Source organism: Pleurodeles waltl, chromosome 3_1, assembly GCF_031143425.1.
Source record: "Pleurodeles waltl isolate 20211129_DDA chromosome 3_1, aPleWal1.hap1.20221129, whole genome shotgun sequence".
NCBI lineage: Eukaryota > Metazoa > Chordata > Amphibia > Caudata > Salamandridae > Pleurodeles > Pleurodeles waltl.
The window spans coordinates 365,213,014-365,239,752 of NC_090440.1; the positions used below are offsets into that span (position 1 = coordinate 365,213,014).

Genomic DNA, 26,739 nt, shown 5'->3' on the forward strand with positions numbered 1-26,739 from the left:
TTGAATTTCATCTTTTTATAGTAGTTTGGCTCAACTATTTCAAGTAAAGGGTCTCCGCATCATCTCTTAGTAGCAATTCATAGATAGAAGGTAGCTGTCCACCACCTGTTACTGAATCTTCTGAACCCCTACTAAAAACAATCACATATATAAGGGAGCCACCCACTTGCAGTACCTAAAATTTGGAACATCCCAGCCACCTCCCTTGCTTTGTGCAGCATCATATATTTTAAGGCCCTCCTGACTCTAGCACAGGACTAGTTGAATCCACTAGATATCTCTTCCATTTTTTAGGAACAGCACTTCTCAAGCTCTAAAGGTATGGTCCTGAAGACGGCAAGTACCTCAGGTAGAAGTAACATTTTAATAATATTGCAACGGCCAATTATTGTAAGATGGAGATGATCCATCATTGTAAAATCTAATTTTATCTTTTGTATCACTGGAGCCAGGTTCGGTTTCACTATCTAGTCTATTTTGGGTGTGATATTTACTTCTAAATCGATTGCATGATCCACATTTCGATCACACATAAAATATATCTGATCACTAACTACCAGCTACACCTTTTTCCAGTTCAAATGAAAGCCTGAGATCTCTCCAAAATGTAACGCTTCCTTGTCTAACTCCAAAATAGTCCCTTCTGGGTTAGGTGTCTTAACCGCAATATCGTCCACATAAGCAAATATTTTGAGCTGAGGCCCTGAGACTTCATTGATTTGATTTAAGGACAAATCTTCTCAGGTGCCGCACTGACTCTGCAAACGTTGATGTAGGCGTTCCGTGTTGCAGGTGGTGCTATGGCTGTGACTCGACACACATGCATCCTTGATATGATGTCACAGAGCCTTGTATGGTACCGCTCGGTTGCTCTGACATCTGGTTTTTCCACGCCCTTTTATTAAAGGATTTTACACAGATCCATAATTGCTTTCTGTTCCAAAAATTATTGAAAGTTTAAACTGTCTTGCAATGTTCTAAGGAAAATGCCACCAGTGATGATGAGATCAGGTTGTAAGAGTTATTCTTCCTACTATTCCCGAGGTTCTTCTTCAAGTTTGCACAGCACCTGCCCATGGGGAGTATGTGCCTCTGGGTCTGTTGCCAGCCTAATTGATTTGCCTTCAAATGATTATCAATGGTCAGGTGGAATATTCTTGCATGTGTGAAGGCTGCAGTAAGCATCGGCATCTCTTCAGCTCCTGTAACAGATACTGTGATGCGACCTCTGTCCTGAGGAAGTCTGCTCCCTCCAAGTTTAGGGCTCATTGTGTATTTAACTCGTGGTAATTTCCACGTTGGTGCTGGTTGCAGGACAGGGGTTGATTTTGGCAGATTCATCCCCTTATTTTGACCTTAAAGTCTTCATCGAAGCAGTGTCCTTCCCAGGCAGCCATGAGCCCAGAAGGAAGAGACAACGTGAATGAAGTTTGTGTTCTTTAATACTTCTTAAAGAAGTGAAACAATGTAGCTAGCAATTAGCAAGAGCTTTAATAGTAACACGTGAGGTTCTGGCAATTCCTTAATGTATTTTTATGACTTACTGGTTATTTAGACAGTGAAGAAGAGTATTAATAGAAGTTGTTCTCCCTGCTTGGCTCTGTCTTTCATAACTGAAATACATAAGGTGTGTGCAAGGAAGAGTAGGTGGAAGTGGCAGGGTTGCAGATGCATGTTATGTTGAAGGAAGTTGAGGAGTGGAAGGCACATGGTTTCAGGCACCAGCATATTGGTACAATTTTTCATTGCTTACATTAGGCAACTCTGCTATAAAACCGAACTGCATTTCACCCCTGCAACAGCTGTCTGGGGCAGACTCAGTCCTCCACATGGATGATCATAGTTAAAACAAAGGTATGTGTGCCTTTTGTGATCCAAAGATTGGCTGCCATTACTGAGCCATATTCCCTTTCTGCTTGTCATCTCATTTATTCTTGTGTACTGCAGCAGTAGAGCAATGTGGTGGTCATGGGTCAGAAACATATTGTGCAGGGGAAGCTATCATTAGTAAAAATACTACAGTTCCATTGGAGCCCTGAGGACCCTTTGCACCACAATGCAGGTTGAAGGGCCATTTATTTTTAATTAGGGCCCATGGCACGTTTGCCTCCCCACTGGACGCACCAGTCTCAGGGATTATTCTTATGTCCCATTATCTCTTCATGTGGACCAGCCACCATAATGAGCCAGCAATAGTCCAGAAACGTCCAGTGTCTGTCGTGCAGTTTGGTGCTGGAGATTGGCCTAATTTGTGCACATGGAAACTTTGGACTACATTACCCTGAGGGCAATGTATATTTGTCTGTCATATATATGGTGGTCGTCAGTAGGTAGTTATAGTTAGGACCAACTTTTCTCACAGACAAATAGTTTTTAGGTCGAGTGCGCAAGTGCTCTTACATGCTGTAATCTATTTGTGGGCTTTTAACCACGCCCACCGCCTGCCCATCACTATCACTCGTTCATGGGGTTACCTTTCAAAAATCCTTTTTTATCATTGGTAAATGCTTTGTTTGTCCCTCCTTGGGGCAGTTTTGTTACTGCCTTGGCCATCGCCCTGTTACATGGATAATTGCACTTTTACTGATACGTTTGACTTCTAGCGAACTTCTTTTTCTTTTTTTGTGTCTCTTTCTCGCTCATGCTCCTGGCGGCCATGACACTTTTAATTGGCTTGCTTATGTCAACTGTTTTACTTTTCATTTTCAATTTATTTGTCAACAAAAGTCCAGTTAGGAATTTACAAGGCTAATAGCTCTAGCAAAAGTGAGACACATTACATTGTAAATGTTTGTTTGTTGTGCTAATAACTTTAGAACCGTTTGACAAATCTTAACGAAATTTTCAAAACTAGTTTGTCACTCACTTCAGCTGTTGTGTGGAAAGTTTAGGGGTGGTTCATCAAGCAGGGGCTGGGATTGGGGGGAGGGGGATTCCAAAACGATTTTTCCCCATTCTATGTCAATGGGGATTTCGCAGTTTTTAGATACGACTACAGTCCGAACCACTGGATAGAATTACACCAACTTTGGAAGAAAGTTAGTTATTGGTCCAGAAAGAGCCCATTTTGTTAATTGGTGTAAATCTGTTCAGTATTTTGGAGTTATTAAAGGAAAACAAAATGTGAGCATCTAGGAACGTGGATTCTTTGCTGATCCACCTGCAGGCTAGCCATTGATCAGGATGGAAAGCATGGCCCTGATTGGCTGGCTGCAACCTGAGAGGAAAGTTTCATGTGAAAAAGGTCTGGTGGGACTGATATGCATCGGGACAGTCCATAATAAATTGGCGTTGGCACGTTCTGAAGAGTTTGAGCTTCTTTTCTGTTGTGGAGGGGAAAGTTGTGTACTTTATTGGAAGGGCAGCTGAAGCCCTGCTGAAACTGCGGCGTTTCAGCCTCGGGGTATACCGGCACCGTGCTCGTGAGTGTGTTTTTTTTTTTTTTTCGTTTTTTTTTTATTACAGGGCCCTGAGGTGACTATGCGTCCATCATGCACAGCTATCTGATCAATAATTTTACTGCAGGTGTTATAGTGACATTATCAATGATGTTACAAAAGATATCATGAGTGCTGTAATTTGTGCAGTCATTAGCAATGCATGGCAAGGGCACTAGTTACAGTTACCTTAGGGCATGAGTTATAGTTACTAGAGATAACTATAACTGGCAAATTTCTATGGTTTGGTACGTTTAAAATGTGAGCCTAACTATAACGTCCCTCTAACCTTTGGTTTTTCACGTAAATTAGTGTGTTTTTTTAATTCTATTTCCTAACTATAACATTCCTGTAACCTTTGGCATTTCAGTGAAGTTCCATGTTTTTTTTTAAATGTATAGTAATAATTTTCATTACTATACGTTAATCCAACCACTGCTGCACATGGCCTGCCGTCAACCCCAATACCACCCAACCCTTCCTCAGGCCGATATCGGCTCCGGGGACCCCATCTCCTGGGGTCTAGTGTAAATATTTTTTGGGGGGAGGGGGGTCTGTGTGACACACATTACTTTAAAGCCTCTGGGAGCTGGTCGTCCCCTGCATTACACATAATAATGCCCCCTTGACTTGGCCCACCTGGGGGCTTAAGAATGACAAAGCGCAGAAGTCTCCGCTTTTTTTTTTTTTTTTTTTTTTAATATTTGCCAAGATTCATGAGCCCATCGGGAATTTGCTGAAAACAATTTATTTAAAAAAAAGTGCTTTTTAGTCCTAAGGTCCCTCTAGGACCCCACCACTAGGGCTAAGGGGTCAGGCTGTCCATGGCCCCTCTTCTTAATGCTTACCTTTTGTCTGGGACTCAGCTGAAGACCTAGTTTCCATATGAAAAGCTTTATTTGTTTTACCAATAACGTTGGCACTGTTTGACGAAGCGTCACACAATTTTCAAAACTAGTTTGCCACTCGCTTCAGCTGCTGTCTTTAAAGTTTCAGGGTCATTCTTCAAGCAGGGTCTGAGAAAAAGGGGTGGGGTTCCAAAACACTTTTTTTCCATGGGGATTTTTAGACACAACCGTAGCCTGAACCGCTGGATAGAACTGGCAGAAAGGTAGCTTTCGGTCCAGAAAGTGCTTTGGTGCAAATCCGTTCAGTAGTTTTTGAGATATTAAAGGAAAAAGAAATGTGTATATCTGAACAGTTGGTGTTCTGACTGGCCAATTTAAAGGAGACTAGTTAATCCTGATTGTTTGGTGACAACCTGAACAATATTTTTTGGCAGCCATTACAAGACTGGGGCACCTGTGTCCTAAAAATTAATTACAAAAAAATATGTAAGTGGGCAGAGTGAACACACTAAGACCCCAAAGGGCATATATGGGGTCCCAAATGGAAATGGTCCCCCCTTACTTTATTGCCTGGTCATAACATGGACAACATGATGTAACAGCACATATTGGCCACTGGGACATGGACTCCATTAAAATGCATTTTAGTGAATGGCAGGTTTTGATGGTTACAAAAAGGAGAACATATAAGGGGTAAAAGAGTTTAGTTACAATATAAATAATTTGTTGATGGTACCACACTAGTGTTAGGAATTGTGGTGTGTTCTAATGTGATTTTACTCTGTGAAAGAGTCTTCTACTGTGATTTCATGAATCTTTTTTGAGAGAAAACTGTTTTCTCATGATTTTACTATAGAGATTATGAAAGGTGCTCCAGAAGCTGAATTGAAAGCATATTTTCTGTTACTTCACTCTATAGTTCTCAGCCATATGAAAATGAATTCTGATGTTCTCAGTAAAACATGTATTTCCAGCAGGAGTAGCCTGACAGTTGATTCCCTTGTCCCTACTACTAAAGAACAGCTATAGCGCTACTAGTTTTACTTATGGCCAAAGTGTGGCACACCTGAAGCCATCTTGGTCAAATCAAACTGGTAAAACTAAAATCATTTGGTTTAGAAAGGAACTAAATGAGGGGGGTCATTTTGTCATAGAAATTGTAGTCATTGCTGTAGAAAGAAAAATTAGGACACATTTTAAGTGAGTTCTCAAATATCTTTTGCTTCTATTTCATTAGAGAATTCTGACATTCAGACTGAAACATGCACATTCAGCACCAGCAGCAGAGACTGACAGTTAACTCTCTGGTGATCCGCAGCTACTACAGTGTTCTAATGAGCAACTAGCATGCTAATATTCTGGATTTATACCAGAAATGTGGCACATCTGAAAGCCATCTTGATGGAATGGAAGTGGAAAACTGAAAGCATTTTCTACTGAGGATATTTCAGTAAATGAGGAGATTTGAGAGCTTCATAACAATTAAGTCTCCCACGTTGGCCATCAGAGGAAAAAGCACCCAAATGTTTTATACATATCACCCAAATGTAGCCAAAATATAGCTCATTGAAGTGTGCAAAACACTTAGGGCCTTATTGCGACCTTAATGGAGGAGTTTCCTCCATCTCAAAAGTGACGGATATCCTCTCCGCCGTATTGCGATCTCCATTGAATATAATGGGATCATAATACAACGGGCGGGCTAACAGCCACTTTTGTGATGGAGGAAACTCCTCCATCAAGGTCGTAATAAGGCCCTTAATTTTTTTGTTATTTATTTTGCAGTTTTATATCCCGCAAACTTGATTGTAAGATATTGGAGTGCTTTTCATGAGCATCAGTTACATTATAATAGGACACATTCGTTTTGGTTTTAGGCATGGGGAGATTAAGTGATTTTCCCAGAATCACAGGATGTCGAGCTGACGCCAAAACTCAAACTTGTTACCCAGTTGCAAAGTCTGAAGCTCTGTAACGCCACATCCTCTCCCCGAAGTGTAACATATAAAGTGATCGACCGGTTTACAAAACATTTAGATAGCAAATTATTTAAAAGTTCTTTGTCGCTGTTTGAGAATTCTGAAAATATGTCCTCATATTAGTTTTTTAAGATCACTAACCATAATTTCTGTTGGAATAAGACCCTTTCATTTTAATAATTTCTAAAGGAAATGCTTTAGGTATTATAGTTTTGATTACATCGAGATGATGTCAGGCGTTCCAAACCTTTGTGATAAATATAGAATAGTAGTAATCTACTTGTTCATTAGAATACTGTGGGGAGGCAGAGGCACGGACTCGGATAATTGATGGCAGAGAGGACGGTGCAGAGGCAACAAGCTGGCCATGCGGAGCAGGCAGGAGGGACAGTGGCCGTATAACAGACCATAGACTGCATTTGAAAGGAGGGCAGGGGCAACAAACCAACCACTTAGGATAGACAAGAGAGGCTGTGGCAATATAACAGGCCATTGAGGACAAAAAGAACAACCGTACATGCAGGCAGACTCCCGATGTTTATAAGCCCAAAGAGGCTTTATTTTATCTGCCTCTGTCTAAAATCTTCTCTTTTTCAATGCAAGTCAGTGGGGAAAACCAATTCCTCTGGTTTTTGTTTTTTCAAGATCTCCCTCTTCAAGTTCAAATAGTTGGCAAGTATGGTACATTGGATCACGGAGGGCAGTAGGAATGGGGTAGGGACATGGACTCAGAAAACAGAGGGCAGGAGGAAGATGGGCAAGGGGCAGGGGTTGCAGCAGCACGATACACCACACAGGGCAAGTGGGAAGGCAGTGGCTCACAGCAGACAATAGAAGGCAATAGGGAGTGGACAGGGTCATGCACATGAACAACAAAGAGCAGAGGGGAAAGAGGCATTTGTAGCAAGCTGACAATACCAGATAGACAGGATGCTCAGTTGCAGCATAACAGACTATGAAGGGCAGGGGAGAGGGGGCAGTAGTAGCACATCGGACCATGCAGGGCAAGAGGGGGGTGCTGGTGCATTGACTTGGACAACAGAGGGTAGGGAGGAGGTCAATGGGGCAGCAAGCTAACTGTTCAGGGCAGATGGTAAGGACAGTGGCAGAACAACAGCTGTACAGGGCTGTAATGAGGGAGCAGGGCATGGACTTGGACAATGGATGGCAAGGAGGAGGGGGGAGCAGGAGCAGCAAGCTTGAATGGAGTCCTTCAAGCTGTCCCACACATCTTGTTGCCGGCAAACGTCAACTTCTAAATAAAGCTACCCATAAGAAGGGAAACAAAGCATGAAAAGGTCAGTGCTTCTAACGTGTTCATGGCCAATAACTTATCATGGAATCTGCTGTATGTGTTAATTTCCAAAATTTCTGTCAAGTCTCCTGCCCAAAAATGAACAGGACTGCTGGTAATGGTTATTCAAGGCCGGGGGAAAGAACAGAAATTATAATTTAATAATAAGAGCCATTGTGTTGATCTATAGTATCAAAGCAGAAAGTCTGAAAAGGCGTTTTCCTATAAGGGGGAAATTGACAATGACAGCTTCAACCCGTTTCTCCAAAATCTTTGATAATTAAAACGTCCTTTTTCCGCTGCATCTGTTGCAGCATTAATTTGTCTTTGTGAGGAGAATATTATTAAGGCATATTAAAAACAATATCACTATGTCCAAGACAGGGCTACTTTTGTCACTTTTTTCTGTCAAGATTTCATCTAAATTGTCTTGTCCCTAATTAGACAACTTTGAGGTTGTGGCAGTTGTGAGTATTTCCTGTGTGTGATCCCTGTATAACAAATGGGGAATTGATGCACAGTCCAAGTCGAAGCTGTTTGAATCTGAAATAAAAGGTAATAAATGGTACAACTACTACTCTAGGCGAAAGGGAAAATAGTTGATTGAAATCCATAAATGAAACCCAATTCACATGGTACATTTATGCTGATGGCATATGAGGTCATACTGTTGAAAAATAATCAATTAAGTAGTAGAACAAACGCAGCAAAAAGTCCCCAATGTGAATATTTCTAAATGTGATTTTTTTGTTTTTTTGTAAATCATATTTGCATGTTACCAAATATGAAAGTTGAAAATTAAAAATGTTCCTTCATTGAAAATAATGCTTATGCCCTTTCCTAGAATGCACTGCTCGGTGACTGCAGACTGAGACAGGTGAACTCGTGTGCTGGATTCACTGAACTTAATAAAGTTTCCCTGCCTCATCTTCCCCAGTGTAAGTAGCAATCCTTACCATGCAACCCTTTTGATTTTGTACTTTTCGCTACGATTTTTGCCACTTATGAAATACTTAAACCTACAGTACAAATTTCATTCTTTTAGTCAGCTGCTCTTTGTGTTTGTATTTCTTTCTTTATAATATTTTGTGCAACTCTAAAATATGTGCAAAATCACATTTCAGTTATTTTAAAACTGATTGATAGCTGGCAGGTTATTGATTGAATATTCATATGACTTCTATAGCCCTATGGTCATTTTTAATTTTAGCTGGTCAATTAAATAGAAATTGACAGTAGTTCAAGTGATGACAATTGAGATTAAATTTATTTTGAATATGTCCAAATGTCTTTGAAAACATGCACCATGTTTACATTTTTTTGTTAAATTTGGGTAATTATATGATTTACTATTTCTTTGGCTTGAGTATATACAGTATTGAAGTGGTTTTCTGTTGGCTATGATTCTGTGATGCGTAGAAAATCCATGTTTTTATTGGGCAGTCAGATAAATATCCACATAATGTACTAAATCTGAATAGGAATTTAGAAAAATGCAATTGATTGTAGTTTAAGTTTAGAATAGCTGATTTTTAGGGTTGAGCGCAAAGTGCTCTGTCCCTGCTGTAATCTCTCTGTGGGTTTGTAACCACCCCCACCGCACGCCCATAACTTTGGTTGGTTTGTGGGCATGCTTTTTAAAATTTGCTTGCTTTCATTAGTGGAAGGCATGCATATGTCATGCCTTTCCCGTTGTTTATCCCTCCTTGAGCGCACTGGCCAACTACTGAAAACATAAGAGTCTCCGTATTTTCAGTTGTTTCTGGACTACTTTTTTTAATTTATTTCCTACGCAGCTTGATCTCCCTGGGCAGTAGTAGAGCGCTTTGCATCACATCGACCCTGTTACATGGCTAATTGCATTTTTGCCGATAACACGTTTGACTGAAAGCAAACTTCTGTTTTACTTTTTAATTTCAATTTGTGTCAAGAAATGTCCAGTTCAGAATTTACAACGCAAATAGCCCTTACTCGCAAGACCCATTGCACTGCAAGTATTTATTTGTAGTTGCAGTTGAGTGCTGATCACATAGATTGGATGCATATTGTGTTTCTGGTTGGCAGAGCACATTGAAAAGAGCATCATTTGAATTTCAAAAGCTTTTGTGAACATTTGTTCTGCCATGGATTGACACTCAATCAAAAGATTGTTTTTGTTCTTTATTGTTTGGATATTTTACCTTCTATTTTGCCTGACACTTATGAACTCTAATCCCGAATTTATCTAGATACTAGATACAGGAGGATACAGGAGGAAACAGTTCCTGCAGGACGGATAGGGTTTGGTCTTTGTATGTGATACAAGAGGAAATTGAGAATGTTCATGAGTAGACTCAGGCCCATCATTTGGTCAGAATCTGTAACACGGAGTACGAAGTTTGTTTCATTAGTACTAGGATTGTACTTAGGGCACATTGAATCAGAGTTTCTTGCTGAAGGTAGTATTGAGTTTCAGATCTTTCCCAGATGGCTATGGCTGTGGTTGGTGGAGTGAATTAGCTTGTGAAGTGCAAGATATTTTTAGGTTGAGCATAGCAGCGCTCAAGCGATGCTCTTCTCAAAATCTTGTAATCTATTCTGTAGGGTTTAACCACGCCGCTTCCCACACCCATTACTTTAATTCGTTCCTGGGCCTGCCTTTCAAAAGTGCCTTGATGTCATTGGTAAATGCTTTTGTTTGTCCCACCTTGAGGCTGTTTTGTTACCTCCTTGGAGACCGACCCTGTTACATGGATTATTGCATGATCAGCCATGTACCTTAGTATAGCACACTATTTTTCTTTTGCCTCGCCGCTACGCTTATTGCAGTATGTTGTTTCTTCGTCTTCCTTAGTTTCAGGCATCTTTCGGTTTCTTTTCAATGTCTGCAGGGTCTTTTTTTTTTTTTTTTTTTTGCAGAGTTATGTAGCCCTAACTCGACACGAAGGTATTGGAGCCTCTTATTTTATTTTTTTGTAGTTTTATATAGCGCAACTTGATACAAAGGTATTACAGCGCTTTACTTGAGCGTCGGTTACACGCACAAGAACACATTCATTATAAGTAGCAACGGGAGATTAAGTAATTTGCCCAGAATCACAGAATGTTGAGTTGTCGCTGAGATTCGAACCGTGTTCCCCCAGCTCCAAAGTCTGCAGCAGTGGCCCTTTCGCCACATCACCTCCTCTAGGGTTCTTTGTCTGGTGCATTTTGGGGCAGTCTGGGAATTACTTTTTTTTTATTATATATCAAGTTCTGCCATTTCATAGCGCTGCAAAGCAGGTGGCATTCTTAACAAAATCACCATAATTAATTTGCATCAACCTTGCAGAGATGAAGAGGTGAAAAAACTATGGCCGGAATGTAATCTGTGACATTCTCGTTCTGTTAAGACATCTGCAGCGGGTGCATTAACCAACTAACTTGAGTAGAGCGTAACACTAGGTGATAGCAAGTGCTCTTGATAACCTCTGGAGGGTCTCCAACCAAGCACATAGGTTAGTTCTAGGCAAGAAGATGGCGAAAGGTGTTGTCTCCAAAATGGTGGAAACGAAGTTGAGCCAAGACTCAAGCACTTCACAGCCTCAAGCTTGATAGCAAAAACAGCTGGTCTTTGGACATAAATTGTGCCTCTTCAAATAGAGCTAATTTAGCGCAAACTTGATACAAAGGTATTACAGCACTTTGCATGAGCACTGGTTACATTTCACAAGAACACATTTATTTTTGGTAGCAAGGGGACATTAAGTGAGTTGCCCAGAATCACAGGATATTGAGCTTGCGTGGAGACTCGTACCATGTTCCCTAGTTCCAAAGTCAGTAGCTCTGGCCCTTACGCCACATCCTCTCCCCTTGGGTGTTTTGTCTGGTGCGTGTTTGGGAAGTCTCTTTTAAAACATTTTTATATATAGCGCTTGGTAATACAGCTTCTGCCATTTTATAGGGCTGCAATGCAGGTACCATTCTTAACAAAATCGCTATAATTCATTGCAGTTAAGCTGCCTCTGATGTTATTCTCTTTGTATACAGTCAGTGTTTTTAAAAGCTAGGCTGGTATTACCAATGTAGAGGAATAATTCCTTTAAAGTTTTAAAACAGAAATATATGGCTGCTCCCTTTTCTTTGCTCCTAATTCTTTTGAGCAACAAAGAGGCACCTTCATGGCATTTAACCCAGATAATGAGATGGGATTACATCACTCAGCATTATAATTCAACTCTTGAGTAAGCAACTAAATATCTCCAATACCTGAAACCCAAAACCCCTCCCTCCCCTTCCTCTGAGCCAGTGTAATTTCTCTTGCTAATAGTAAATATGTTTGCTACTGAGTTCCCCGGCGTCAATGTGTGTCCTCCCATAATGTCTTTTGAGTATATAGGAGGTTTAGGGGAGGTGGCCGAGCAGGGCACTCCTAAGGGAATTGTATGGCTACCTGTTCATCTTCAATTGAGGATTGGGGGAGGGATGGTCACCTCATAGCTAGGAGAGTCTGTGGGTGACACCTCTTGTGAGGAAGGATCCGGGTTCTTCAAACTGTCAACATTTAGCCCACGCCCCGTGCCTGGGCCATCTCCATCTTGCTTATTCCCCTCTGCGCGTCCCACAGTAAAAGAGTGCCCTTACAGTCTGCCCAACTCTCTTAATTCCCTACGCCACGCTAGGAAACTCTGTAACGTAGAGTCCTTCCAGTGCCTAGTAAGCTCATGCTTAGCCAGGATCAGGCCCATGTCCTGAAAAGTACTGGTCACCTTCGTTTTCAGGGTGTGGGGGGAACCAGTCCAGTAGGCAAAGAGCTGGTATTGTAGGGACTTCTTTCTCGATTAGCATCTCTAACTCTCTGATGACCCCTGACCAGTAGGATGTTAGTTGAGTACATGTCCGGAACATGTGAAAGAAGGTGGCACCCACTTCTGTACATCTGGGGCAAGCAGTGTCTGTCCCTCCAAAAGTGTATTTTAATTCTATATGGGGTCACAAAGGCTCTATGTAGGATATAGTAGCTAATTAAGTTGAAACTTGCATTCCTGGACCCCTTGGGGATGCGCTCTGGTATGGATTTCCGAGCCTTTTATGAAATCTTTGAGTCCGTATGTCTGTGTGTTTCTCAATGGATTCAGAGCACTTCTTGGAGGCGTAGAGAATCGGCTTGCAACAAACGGTATAAGCACATAACAGCTTTATAAGTACCCGCAGCTAGCACCACATATTGACAGCAAAGGTGTGCTTTGGGCTCTAAGCCTCCTGAACCTCAGTGTCTGTGAAAAGTCTCTGTGACCGACCCATATAACAAAAAGTGGCCACGTGGCAAATCAAAGACCTCTTGGAAGTCTTCAAACAGGAGCAGTGTTGAGTCTCAGAACAGGTCTCCCTCCTTGGAAGCGCCTGCTGCCATCCAAGTCTGTAGCCTTGTCCAGTTTCCCCCATGTGGGAGCTGCACTAGCATTTTTAAGCGACAGGTCTGGGGCGTAAGGGACTCTAGTGTGCGTCCATCACAGGCAGCGATCCCAGCGTTACTGGATAGTCACGTACTTCTGTGTGTCCACAGCAGTCAGACGGTTCAACTTGAGGAAAGTTTTGACCTACCAAGTCCTCGTAGGGTGGGGTGGAAGTGCCCCCTAGTCACCCTGGAGACTGTCTGCTGGCCATCAACTGTGTGAACCATTGGATCTAAGCTGCGATGTAGTATGTTTCAAAGTCTGGGGCATCCCCCCGTGACGTCATTGCAAAGTGGATAAAGCCACCCGTCAGTGACCTGCACCCCAAATGAAGTCCATTATAGTGTTAGGTTCTGAAAAAAAAGATCTGGGGATTCAGAGAGGGAGGGTTCCAAAGAGATACAGGAAGTGGGGGGGCACTATCATCTTAAGGATGGCTATGCGGCCCGCCACTGATATCTGGAGTGTTTTCCAAAAGTCAATGTAGGACTTTAAGTTTAGGACCGCCAGACCAAGATTCCCATCAAGAATATCAGAGTAAGTATGCTAAACTTTCACTCCAAGGTAGGAGAGACTTCTGGGCTCCCACTGGTGCCCATCTGTAAGATCTGGAGCCCCTGTGCCAATCCCGGTAGTAAATAATCTGTTTTTTTTTGTGCCAATTTACCTTCAATCCCGATATAGTGTTGAAGGTCTCCAAGAGGGATTTGGCACCCAGAAGTTAATGCTCTGTTATTAAGAAACAATAGGAGATCATTAGCGTTCATCGCTATCCTTTGGGTGGCTCCTCACACCCTAATGCCGCTTTAGTAAGAAATAAAGCGGGCCAGCATCGCCAGGGGTTCCATTGCGATGGCAAACAGCAAAGATAAAAGGAGGCAACCCTGGCTGGTGCCTCACCCAATAACATAAGTATCAGAGATGGTATGACCTGTATGTACGTGGGCTGTGGGATTGGTGTAGAGTACCCACGTCCAGCTCACAGCCCAGTCCCATTTGTGTCATAACATCATATAGGTAGTCCCACTCCTGGCTATCAAAAGCCTTCTCAGTGTCCACTGCTAACACTGCTGCCCTCACTCTGTCATGTGTGGTGTCCTCCAGAAGTGTCAGTGAGTGCCTAATGTTAACTGCAGTATTGAACCTCTGGATGAAACCCATCTGATTGGGAGAAATCGATTTTGTCATAAACTTGATAAGTCGGGTGCCCAATATCTTGCTGAGAATCTTATAATCTGCATTGAGCATAGAAATAGGGACGTACGCCTTAGCATCATTCACAGATTTCCCAGGTTTTAGTAAGGAGACCACAAGAACCCCCTGGGAACTCTACAGCAGACCTTTCGGGGTCATTCGCAGCATTATAGAGCTGCACTAATGTAGGGGCCAATTCTAATGCAAATGTAGCATAGAACTCTCCTGGTAGCACATCAGAGCCCGGAGTTTTACACATTAGCTAATTCCTTGATCGTCTCCAGGACTTCCGGAAGGGTAATATCAGCACCCAGCCCCTCTGCTGTTAGGTTTGGGAGAGCAGCTGCAGAGGGAACCTGGCCTGGCCTGGCCTGAGCCGTGTTATTGAGGGGAGTGATGCTTGTGTAAAGGGCACAGTAGTACGATATGAGGCAAGTATTCACTGTGAGAGTGGAGAGTAGCCCCGATAGAAGAAGTGAGCTCCACTATTGGTGTTTCTGCCTCTGGTCGGGTTAGCTAGCCATGCCAGTAGGCAGCCAGTATGAATACATTCACGGTGGGAATGCTCCATGTAAGCTCTGTATTTAAAAGGGCAGAGGTGCTCAGTGAGCATAGCCACTTGTTCTTTAGCATCTAACAATTCTTGTTGTAGGTCTGGGCACCCCGGGCGTCTCAGCTTGCCGCTTTGAGTGTCAACTCTGCAGCTGCAATGCCTCTAAGGAATGTAGAGCCACGCCTTTCGACTTCGCTAAACAGTAACCGCAACTGATTACTTAGAATGCGTTCTATTCCACCTGTGAAGACACAGGCACCCCATCATTGTCAGTGAAGTAGGCTCCAATTTTGCCCCAAAGGACCTCCCTAAAAAGTGAGTCCTCTAGTGTCTCAGGTTCCAGCCTCCAAGTGAGGATTTTGGGGGGGGGTTGTGTATGCCAATTCAGGTGGCATAAGATGGGGTTGTGGTCTGAGATGGTATGGGGGAGATAAACCACCTCTTTTAGTTGGGGATAGGTGTCAGTGGAGCACAGGAATGTGTCTAGTCATACATGTAAGTCATACAAAGGGGAGAACTAGGAGTAGTCTCTGGTGTAGGGGTTTGTGCAATGCCAAAAATCATGGAGCCCCAATTTGCTTACCAGTCCTTGAATTCTTGGGTCAGTCGTCGTAGGGGGGAGTCGCATACTGTGGGGCGAGAGTGGTCCAGGTGAGGATCTGCAACACAATAAAAATCACCCCAGTGTTAACATTTTGGGTTAGGAAGAGGGACAACTGTCAACAGTCTCATGAGGAAAGCACTTGGGTCAACGTTCAGGCCATAAAAGTTTATGATGGTAATGTCCCTCCCATTTAGTCTACCAGCCACTGCAACATATCTACTTTTCGGAACAACTACTGATTTCACATGTTGGAAGGGGAACCCCGCTTTAACCCATATGAGGACCCCCTTAGCGAGGGCGGAGTAGGTTGTATAGTAACCTTGACCCCGCCATCGACCCTGAAGAGCGGTACCCTCTTTGGCTGTTAATTGTGTTTCTTGCAGTAGGACTATATTCACCCCACTCCTATTCAAATAGAGAATACCTTATATCATTCAGTTATGGTATGAATGCCCCGCACATTCCAGGATAATAACTTGTAATCAGCGGTATGTACAATGACTAAGTTAGGAAGACCCCTCTGGGCCGCCCCTCTAAGCCAGGACCCCAGAGCCCTGGATTCAGTATGCATGTGGAACATAAGTAGCATTAGCATCATTTTTCGGCTCAGAGGAAATTCCCCTGTGTCCCCAACAACAGTTAACAAAAACATTGCTCAACTTCTGCACCCCAGGGCAGGGAGTAGAAGTCCACCCATCCAAACTTTATATTACCTTCTGATCATTAGGGTCCAGTCACCGCCTCTGCTGCACCACTCCGGCGCCGTGACAGGCTGAGCGGGGAGATCCCAAGCAGCAGAGGACCAGTGCTGGCATGCCCCAACAGAGCTCAAGGTTCACCCCAGAATCAGGGCCCCAGCAGGTGAAGCCGCCCAACCCAGCTCACTAGTCCTCCAGGCCACACGCCTGCTTCGTCTGAGATGAGCAGTGCCGCCCCAGACGCGTCTGCATACCAGTGGGTCTCGGCTCCAGCCGCACATGAGGAAAGGAGCTAAATCGGGGGTGGGCGTGCAGTGTCAGCCAGCAGGGCTGGAATCATCCTCACTCAGCCCCCAGACTGCCACGATCCCCCCCTTCAGTGTCCAGCCTCAGAAGGCCTGACCTCTGGGTCCATCCAGCACCACCCCCGCAGCAGTCTCACCAGGTATGCGCCATTTTGGGTGGTCGCAAGGGCAGCTTTTTCGTGTCCCTCAGTGACAGTAATCACACGGGGTGACAGTGGGGACCCGGAGACGCAGGGTGTCTGCTCTGGTTCTCGTGCCTAAAATTCATGTCCAGGATGGAGGTCAGATGGGGCCTGATGAGCTGGAGCACTCAGGATTACATCTTACTTCCATCGCTAGACACTGTGGGCCAGAAGGAGAGTTATTGCTAAAAGTAGGAAACCACTGAACACCAGTAGTCTAGCAGTTGTAAGAAAGCGCCTTCTTTCTTGGTATGGTTACACCCATTTTCTGCCTGTTGTCAGTGTGTTTGACTGTGTTCACTGGGATCCTGCTAACCAGGACCCCAGTGATTATGCTCTCTCCCTCCCAACTTGGTAACTTGTACCATTTACTCCCTTCCAAGTGGGTAACTTTACCATTTACACCCCACATTTGGCATTCTGGTGCCCCCATGTAATTCCCTAGTATATGGTACACAGGTACCCAGGACATTGGGGAACCAGGGGATCCCCTTGGGCTGCAGCATGTTGTATGCTACACATGGGTAGCCCATGCAAAGTGCTCTGCAGGCCTGCCATTGCAGCCGGCGTGTAAAGGTGCATGCATCCTTTTTCACTACAGGTCACTGCACCAGGTCACTTTAAGTCACCCCTATAGCAAGCCCTCCTAGCCCAGAGGTCAGGATGCAAGTACCTGTGTGTGAGGGCACCCCTGCACTAGCAGAGGTGCCCCCACAAACTCCAGTGCCATTTTCATGGACTTCGTGAGTATGGGGATGCCATTTGTATTTGTGTACTGGACATAGGTCACTACCTATGTCCAGCTATATAATGGTAACTCCGAACCTAGACATGTTTGGTATCAAACGTGGTGGACTCATACACCAGTACTGTTGCCAGTATTGGAAGTATGATTCCATGCATGCTGGGGGCTCCTTACAGGACCCCCAGAATTGCTCTTACCAGTCTTCTGGGGTTTTCCGGGCAGCCTAAGCTGCTATCCTCCTGCTGCTTGAAAAGCTGAAGCCCAGGAAGGCAGAACAAAGGATTTCCTTTGGGAGGGGGGGTTAACACTCTCTCCCTTTGGAAAGAGGTATTACATGGCTTGGGAGGGGTAGCCTCCCCAAGCAACAGGTATGCTTTGAAGGTCATATTTGGTGCCCTCTGTGCATAAACCAGTCTACACTGGTTCAGGAACCTCCAGTCCCTGCTCTGGTGCAAAACTAGACAATGGAAAGGGATGTAGCCACTCCCCTGTTCATCACCCCCACAGGGGTGGTGCCCAGAGCTTCGCCAAAGGGTCCCTGGGTTCTGCCATCTTGAATTCAAGGTTTTTCAGGGACCTCTGGGAGCATCTGAGTGGCCAGGCAGGTGACGTCAGAGCCCCCTCCTGATAGGTGGTCACCTTGCCAGGTGACCATTCCCCCTTTCAGGGCTATTTAAGGTCTCTCTCTTGGGTGGGTCCTCAGATTTGGCTTTCAAGATTCCAGCAGAATTCCTCTGCAACCTTACTTCGACTTCTAGCCACTGGAACAGCAATTGGACCCTCCAAGAACCGACAATCTGCGTCCACGAAGAAGACTCTTCTTGCAGCGTTGTTCTCATGGCTCCTTCCAGATTTTGCAACATTTCCCCGGCTGTGCATCCTCTGAGGGCGGCAAGTCTTCAGTCTGAATGAGAAGGAAGAAGTAATCTCCCTTGGAGTGAAGAAGGTCACTCCCCTGCATCCGCAGCACCTACTGCAACGACGACAGGCTGCGTGGATCTCCTCTCATCCTGAGCTACTTGGATCCTGTATCACAGGTGGTGGTACGGAGTAGTCCTCTTGGTCCTCTCTGCCAGCTGTCCAACTTTGGTGGAGGTAAGCCCTTGCCTCCCCACGCAGGACAATACCCCCATTCACTGCGTCTCTTACAACTGCTAAGGCTTGTTTGCATCTCCTCCAAAGGATCTTCAGGCAACGTGTAGGACCAGCCCCCAGCACTCCTTCCTGCGACGCATAGCCCTATGCGTGGTTCTTCTGCGACGTGGGACCCTTCTCCAGTTGTGATCCGTGGGCTCTTCTGCGACTCCTGTGCCCCCATCCTGTGGGTGCTGCCTTTGCTCCTGTGGGCTCTCTGCGCCACAGAGGTCCCCTCTGACTCCCCTTCCTGGGTTGAGTTGTCCTGGGCCTTGTTGATCCCAGGAAGTGCCACTTTTCCACTAACCCCGAGTTTGCCTTGCCCAAGGCCTGTAGGTGGAATTCCTGCACCAGCACCCGACTGCAATTTTCTTCCAGCATGGGATGTCGTCTGCATCCCTCAGGAACTCTTCACCGACTCCAGGGCTGCAGTGCTGATCCTCTTCACATTACCATCGACCAACTCCTGCATCCACAGCTGGGTCGGTTGTAGCTCCTACTCCTCCTGCACTCTTCTGTGCCTTCTGGACTTGGTCCCCTTCTTCCACAGGTCTTCCTCTTTAGGACTCCACCACTGGTTTCTTGCAGTCTTGTCTGAATGTTGCATTTTCCTCATTTCCTTCCTTTTGGGTGGTTTGGGGAAAATCTGTTAACTTACTCCTTTCTAGTCACCGGGGGGGCCACTGTGGTGTTTACCTTTGGGGTTTCCTAGTACCCCCAGCTCCCCTCTACACATTCTACTTAACTAGGTGGGACTCCTGTGTTCATTTTCCTTTTTTTAGTATATGGTTTGGGCTATCCCTAGGGTCACTATTGTCTAACTGCATTTGCACTGTTTTCTATCACTTTCTATGCCTATTTCTGGTAACTAGTGTATATATTTAGTGTGCCTCTCCAGCAATTTTTGGTATTGTTTCACTAAAATAGAGTACCTTTTATTTTGTAATACGGAGTGTTTTCTTTCATGTGTGTAAGTGCTCTGTGGCTACAGTGGTATTGCATGAGATTTGCATGTCTCCTAGATAAGCCTTGGCTGCTCATCCACAGCTATGTCTAGAGAGCCTGGCTTCTAGACACTGCCTACACTGCACTAATAGGGGATACCTGGTATAAGATGTTTAAGTACCTTAGATACCCACAACATACCAGTCCAGCTTTCTACAAGCGGCGACTGGACTATAGCTGAAGCAGAGAGGACTTCAAGGGACGTCATCCTCTGCGGCCAAAGTTGCCTCACCAAGACAGTGGACCGAGGAGTACTTGAGCATCTTCAGCATCTTGTATACCTTGCATCAGGACTACTCAATAGAAGTTAATTACAACTGGCCATTAATGCTGGACCTGGACTGGAGAATGCTTTTCTTGCAAAGGTAACGTTCTTTTGGACAATGTTAGTCTCCTTGACTGACTTCCTGCCAGAGTTGGTCACTCAAAGTACTTCTAAGTAACTGAGTTCCTAATTGAAATAACTTTTTGTTGAAAACGTTTTCAAGTGTCAGATTTGTTGAACTTGCTAGTGCTTGTTTGATGTTGAGTGGAAAGTCTTGGTTTATTGTTGCTTGTAAAATCTAAACATCTGGAACCCTGCGGTGGATCTTTTTTCGTTTTGGTGTTGACACATTCATGTAAATATAGCCTATTTTATTAATTGGTGTCAGATTCCTTGAGAGTAGTGTTTCTTTCTTTGATTGTTTTGGTTATGTTAAAATGGTTTACAGTTGTTTCTTTGTTTGAAGCCTGACTACTCAAAGTCAGAGCTACCCAGGGTCAAGCTAAGGTTTGGCAAATAAAGGTTGACTGGTCCTACGGAGACTGGAAGTGTATTATACTGTGAGGTCTCACAACCTTTCCTTTGCTAGCTAAAGGTGCAGCAGGTTGAATCCATCTTCAGTGCAGCCTCTTTTTTGCTGGTTCCAACATCAGCAGGGCAGTCCTCCTTCGGTTCTCTTCTTCCAGTCAGACGAGATCTGAGTTCTGAGTGCCCTTTTTGTTCTCAGAAAGTTCCCTCTGGGGAGATCACAGTCACTACTCAATGGGCTGGTAGGTTCCCTCCTACCTTATGTCAACTTCTATCCCAGAAGGCTCCTTTCGGGGCACTCTTAGGATGGCAAAACCCAATTCTTGTCATCAAGAGTTTGTAGCCCGCCCTGGAGGTTTGACTACCTGTAAGTTACACATACATGGAAAAAACTGTTTGGCCAGTGTTTCCCCTTCTCTGTCCTGATACCAACCAGTTTAACCAAACAAAAGAGGAACCCTTTCAGCGTGGTTACTATTTGCACTTCAAAGGCAGCTTCCCCTTTGAAGATTGCTGTGAAAAAAATGAGTGTATTATGTTACATGGTTGTGTGACCTCACTGTATTAATGCACTTACCCCTCTAGGACCAGTAGCTTTTGTCTGTCAAACCCTCAGCTCAATCTGTGGTAGCTGTTGCACTTGTAGGGAAGTTGTATCTTTCTGGCATACTTGCCCCAACTTTTTGCCTGGTGTCAGTATGTCTAGACCCCCAGTGTCCGTGTTCTCCCCCCTAAATTGAGTTGTATGGTACCTTTTACACCCTACAGTTGGCACACTGGTGCACCTATGTAAGTCCCCAGTATATGGTACTTAAGTACTCAAGGCATTGGTACACCGAAGGTCCCCTATAGACTGCAGCATGCATTGTGTCACCCATGATGGACCATGCAAACTGTGACCACAGACCTGCCATTGCAGCCTGTGTGAAATGGTGCATGTACCTTTCACTACAGTTTAAAGGTTTACCTTATATCACAGTCACTGCACTTTGACCCTGTATGTCACCCCTAAGGTAGGCCCTTCAGCCAAAGGGCAGGGAGCATGGTTTCAAGTGTGTGCATGAGCAGAGGTGCCCCCTACAAACCCCAGAATCCATTTCCTTGGCTTTGTAAGTGCGGGGAATCTATCTTAAAGTACGTAGTGGACACTGGTCAACACAAGTTGTCCAATTTACACAATAGCTTCACCAAACCTAGGCATGTTTGGATCAAACATGTTGGAATCATGATACTACACCGATTCTAGTGTTAGTTGCATGATACCATGTACTCTAGGGGATCCCCCAAAGTTTGCCTGTAAAGTCTTTTTTGCCGACCCCAGACTCTGTTTTGCCCTCCTGCTGCTGAGCATAGCTCGGGCAGGGGAAGGTAAACATTAGGATTTCCTTTAAGATAGAGGTGTGACCGCCTCTTCTTTAGAAATGGGTGTCTCTGGGCTGGGGTTGGGGTACCTGTGAGTGCCACCAGACTGCTTTAAAGGGCACGTTTGATATCCTCTCTGCATAAACCGTTTTTTACCAGTGCAGGAATTTACTCAGATCCTTCCTAACTGACAGATCCATCACGTTGTCCTGTGGGGATCAGCGAGCTTCCCCCTTTCAACTGCCTTGTGGAGTGCTGCAGGGCTCGTCTCTTAGTCCAACTCTTTTCAATTTGTACATGGTGCCCTTAGCAGGCCTGGTACGCTCCTTCAGCTTCCAGATTGTATCCTACGCTGATGACACTCAGTTGATTATTCCTGTAGCTCACAACTGGGAGGAATCAAGAGAGAAATTTCGACTTTGTATGGCAGCGATCAATAACTGGATGGCTAGCAATTGGCTCAAACTCAATGGGGATAAGACCGTAATTATGTGCTTTGGTCGTAATAATATTCCCTGGGACAGTAGTTGGTGGCCAGAAGACTGCGGGGGATGACCACCACCTTACCTCTCGGCTAAAAACCTTGGCAATCTATATTTGATACTTCTCTTTCTTTTGACAGATTAATCAAACTATTAAAGTCTGTTTCTGGACCCTGAAAACTATCAGAAAAATCTTGCTTCTTTTGGAGGATGACCTGAGAATCCCTGTTGTGTTGAAACTTGTAGTGTCAAGATTAGATTACTGCAATGCCCTTTTGTTAAATGCTAACAAAACTTCCCTTAAGAAACTGCAGACTATTCAGAACACTGCAGCGCGCCTTATACTGCATCTTCCTCAGTCCTCTTCTGCCAGTAGCAGCTTGAAATTGCTACATTGGTTACCTATTAACAAGAGAACTACATTCAAATCCCTCTGCCTAACTCATAAAGTTATACAGTCAGAGGGCTGCGAATACTTGAAGTCCACCCTTTGACAGTACCAACCTACCAGAAACCTGAGATCCTCTTCCAAACACTTGATTGCGGTGCCCCGTTGTAATAGGGCTAGATGGGGGGATCGAGCTTTTACTGTGGAAGCCGCAAGGCTATGGAATGCTCTACCCTTTGCGCTTCGTCAAACAGCTACCCACACTATTTTCAGAAAAAAATCTTAAAACCTGGCTTTTCTCTCAATAGGCGTGTTATTTTTCCTGTAGGGAGCCTTCTGATTTTCCGTTGACTTGCCCAGTTTAGCGCTTCGATGCGTCTTGCCGGAACACGCTTTATAAATAAATCAATACAATACAATACAACACACTCCCCGCATGCATACACGCACTCGCACACCTCCTCTACATACTCACACCCCCATGCATGCACACAACACACACACACACATACACCCCCCCCCCCCCCCAGCAGATCCATGTGGACTGCTCCGCCGCCAGCACCCCATCACCAGAACACCGCCTGGGACGTGATTCTGTGGGCGGTTTTCTATGACGGGCGGTGGAGGTGGAACAACCTCCACTTCCCCGCCGACTGCCAGTATGGCTGCTGGCGGCTCTCCGTCCGAAAAAGGACAGAGGGCTGCAAGCAGTCATAATACGCCACGCGGAAAACCGCCTGCACTGGCGGTCTTTAGCACGGTGGTACCTCGGCTGTCTAGGTCTAACTCCAGATCACTGCATTTATATTGGAAAAACCAAAAGGATCTTGTTGCAGGTAAGTACATTTGCAAGTAAGTATCGAACATATCTATTAATAACACTTTTTAGATTTGGCAAAGAAAACGGTTTACAAGGAACTCTTTTCACTTTTAGAAGTTGACACAGTGCAATTTTCAGAATAGTCCTGGAAGGGGAGGGGAGGGGGCTAGTGCAGTTTTGAGGTAAGTACTTGACTTACAGTTCCAGTCTCCGGGGATTTAGATGTTGCCAAACATACACCACCAGCAACACGAGGCTGGCCAGGTGCAGGGGTCAAAGTTAGATTTTGCATGGGATCCTATGGAGACTGGGGGCCCTCAGACACAGATCTGCAAGCAGGTAAGTACCCGCAACTCCCGAGGGCAGACCTGGGGGGTTTAGGTGAGCACCGGGTGTGGGGGATCCACAGGTCTGCACCAAACACACACCCTCTGTGGCACAGTGGAGGCAGGGTGCAAGCACAGCATTGGGCTCCCAATGATTTTCAATAGAGAGACCCCGGGGTCACAAAGGTGCTGCAGGGTGTGCCAGGGGGTTGGTTCCGTGAAACCACAGGCTGGACAAGGAGGCGGCTGCCTGCTGAACGTTGCTGGACTGGTGGTCGGATTCCCCAAGGCCAGGGGGCTGCGGGTGCAGGGGTACAATTTTGCGTCACAAATATTCGTCTGACTCTCTCACGGTTGGGGGCTGGAGGGTCCTCCGGATTTAGGCTGCAGGCTTAGTCATGTTGGCCAGGATGGATCAACCCAGGGGGGACACAAGGTCGGAATCTCCTGGAGACCTGCTCTGGACCGATGGGCGACTTGGGCTTTGAGTGCATAGTGGGCAGGACTTGTGGATCCAAGGCAGTTCTGGAGTCCTTTTGGTGAGTGTGTTCGGGACAGGGCCGCTGTCCTTGGGAGTTCTTGGTCCTCTGGTGGGCAGGCAGTCCTCTGGGGGTTTGGAGAGGTGGTTGGTCCTCCTGGATGCATCACCTTTTGGTAGCAGAGTCCTTGAAGCTGCAGACAGGCCCGTAGGGCTGGGGACAAGTCAGTTGTCGTCTGGAGTCTTCACTGCTGGAGGCTTCTGCTTAGCAGCCCTTCTTTCTTCTTCTTGTTACGGTCACCAGGAATCTGGTGACCTAGGTTCAGGGGAGCCCTTAAATCCTAGATTTAGGGGCGTTACTGGGAGTCATAGAGCAGTAGCCAAAGGCTTCTGTCCCTGAGGGTTGCTACACCCTTTCTGTGCCCACTCCCTATGGGGGTCATGGGCATACTTCTAATCCTATTAGTCCATGTCCTCCAAACCAAGATGAAGGATTCTGCAGGGAGGGAGTCACTTCAGCTCTGGACACTTTATTGGTGGTCCTAGCTGGAGTGGTCATTCCTCCCTGTTTTACCTAATTTTCCTGCTGGACTGGCTGCTGAAAGTGGGGCTTTGTCCAGGGGGGCGGGTATCTCCCCTAGCTCGAGTGCCCTGGGGCACTGTGAAAGGAGGCACGAGCCTTTGGGGTTCACCACCAAGTGTTACAGTTCCTGCAGGGGGAATTTGTGAAGCACCTCCACCATTAGCAGACTTTGTTTTGGGTCTCACAGAGCACAAAGGCTGTCCCCCACCCCCATCCCCCCAATGAGGTCAGAAACCTGTCTTTTAGTTGCAGGCTGAGACAGACTGGTCAACCTTATGCTAAAGGGTTCGTTAAAATACAGGGGGCATCTCTAAGATGCCTTCTGGGTGCATTGTACAATAAATCCAACAATGGCATCAGTGTGGGTTTAGTGTGCCGAGAAGTTTGATAGCAAACTTCCCACCTTTCTGTGAAGCCACCCTTCTGGGTGCATTGTACAATAAATCCAACAATGGCATCAGTGTGGGTTTAGTGTGCCGAGAAGTTTGATAGCAAACTTCCCACCTTTCAGTGAAGCTACCATGGATCTGTGGAGTTCGTGATGACAAACTCCCAGACCGTATACTTAATATGACCACACTGTACTTACAATGTCTAAGAATGGACTTATACACTGTAGGGGCATATTGCTCATGCAGCCATGCCCTCACCTGTGGTATAGTGCACCTTGCCTTAAGGCTGTAAGGCCTGCTAGAGGGGTGACTTACCTATGCCACAGTCAGTGGTTGGTGGGCATAGCACCCTGAGATGGATGCCATGTGAACTTTCTTTTTCTCCCTACCAGCATGCACAAGCTGCAATGGCAGGGTGCATATGTTTGGTGAGGGGTCCCTTAGAGTGACACAACACGTTACAGCCCTTAGGGACTCTCCCTGGTGACAGGGCCCTTGGTACCATTCAAACCTTTTAGGGCACTAGTACAGGTGCTCACGGATAACACCATTGCCATGTGGTACTGGAACAAACAGGGGCTAGGGTCAAGTCAGAACTCTAAGGCCTGCAGTGATTGCATGTTGATGAACACAAAGGCCATTCAGGACCATGAGGCAAAACTCCACATCGCCAAACACTAAAAGACCCCTGTCGAGGTCTGTCCAAGGCCAGTCTCTGCCTATTTCTCTGTCCAGAAGTCGCAGGACTCAATCCCAAGATCATTCATTGTTGTACTCCAAATCTTCAGGTAAGTCAAAGAAATAACATAAACCCAAGCGAGAAACGACCCCTTCACGTCACTCTTGTACTCCTGAGGGTATCACCACACCTCTCAATGTCACTCCTGAAGCCGGCCTACCTAGGAGCCAATCCAACACACTTGTCTTCGGAATAACCGAGGTTCCAAGGCTAGATGCGACACTGAGGCAGACCCAAGAGTTCCACAAGGCCATGCTCTGACTATTCGGATTCCTTCCAACTCCCTCTGGTGGACCTGCAGGTATCAATCAGCCAAGAGGTTCTTCATTTGGGTTACCACTGGTGAGTTTGCTCTCGTCGTCAGTTGGAGCCTCTGAAACCTCTACTGAGCCTCCCATTGCTGCTGTGCTGTCTCTGATTCCACGATCCACGTCGGTTCCCGGAGCATCAATGAGTTTCCCAATTGTGCTTTGTGGCTGAGCCGGCACTGATACAACTTCGACTAAGGCCACACACAGTTTTCCTCAAACCACAACCTGCACTGCTTGACACTCCACCTCCACAAGGAGGACCCCATACATTGCATTCCTTGTCTGGGACTGATTTCAACAATGATTATGACGCAGATTTTGAAATTGGCCAACCCTACCATGAAGACAGTTTTTATGATGGCCTGCAAGAGGCCAATGGCCTTGATACCTCTCTTAAACTGGCCTTCTCACACCCCACGGCGCTGCCACTATGGCAAGTTCTTCATTTGTGGTGGTTATGGGAAGGCCGGCTGAAGTTCTTGACCTCCAGCTCCCCACCTTAGAGGTCAAAACAAATATCTTGACTCCAACCAGGGCAGACCATTTCTGAGCAGCTAATATCTTTAAAGATGTACTCACTGTTACTGTCCTAGGGGCCTAGGTCAAACGTTGCTCTGGCCCCCTCGAGTAAATAATCATGTAGCAAGGCACCCTCGACCCACCCCAGACGATC

General features: G+C 45.5%; 1 protein-coding gene across 1 annotated transcript in view; it reads left to right on the forward strand.

The window, feature by feature from the left end:
- TRPM7 (transient receptor potential cation channel subfamily M member 7) overlaps positions 1-26,739 on the forward strand; it is a 1,269,618-nt gene that overhangs the window by 974,171 nt on the left and 268,708 nt on the right. The window contains exon 28 of the mRNA XM_069222535.1: positions 8,403-8,496. Coding sequence (XP_069078636.1) covers positions 8,403-8,496 — 94 coding nt within the window. The remainder of the gene's footprint in view (positions 1-8,402; positions 8,497-26,739) is intronic.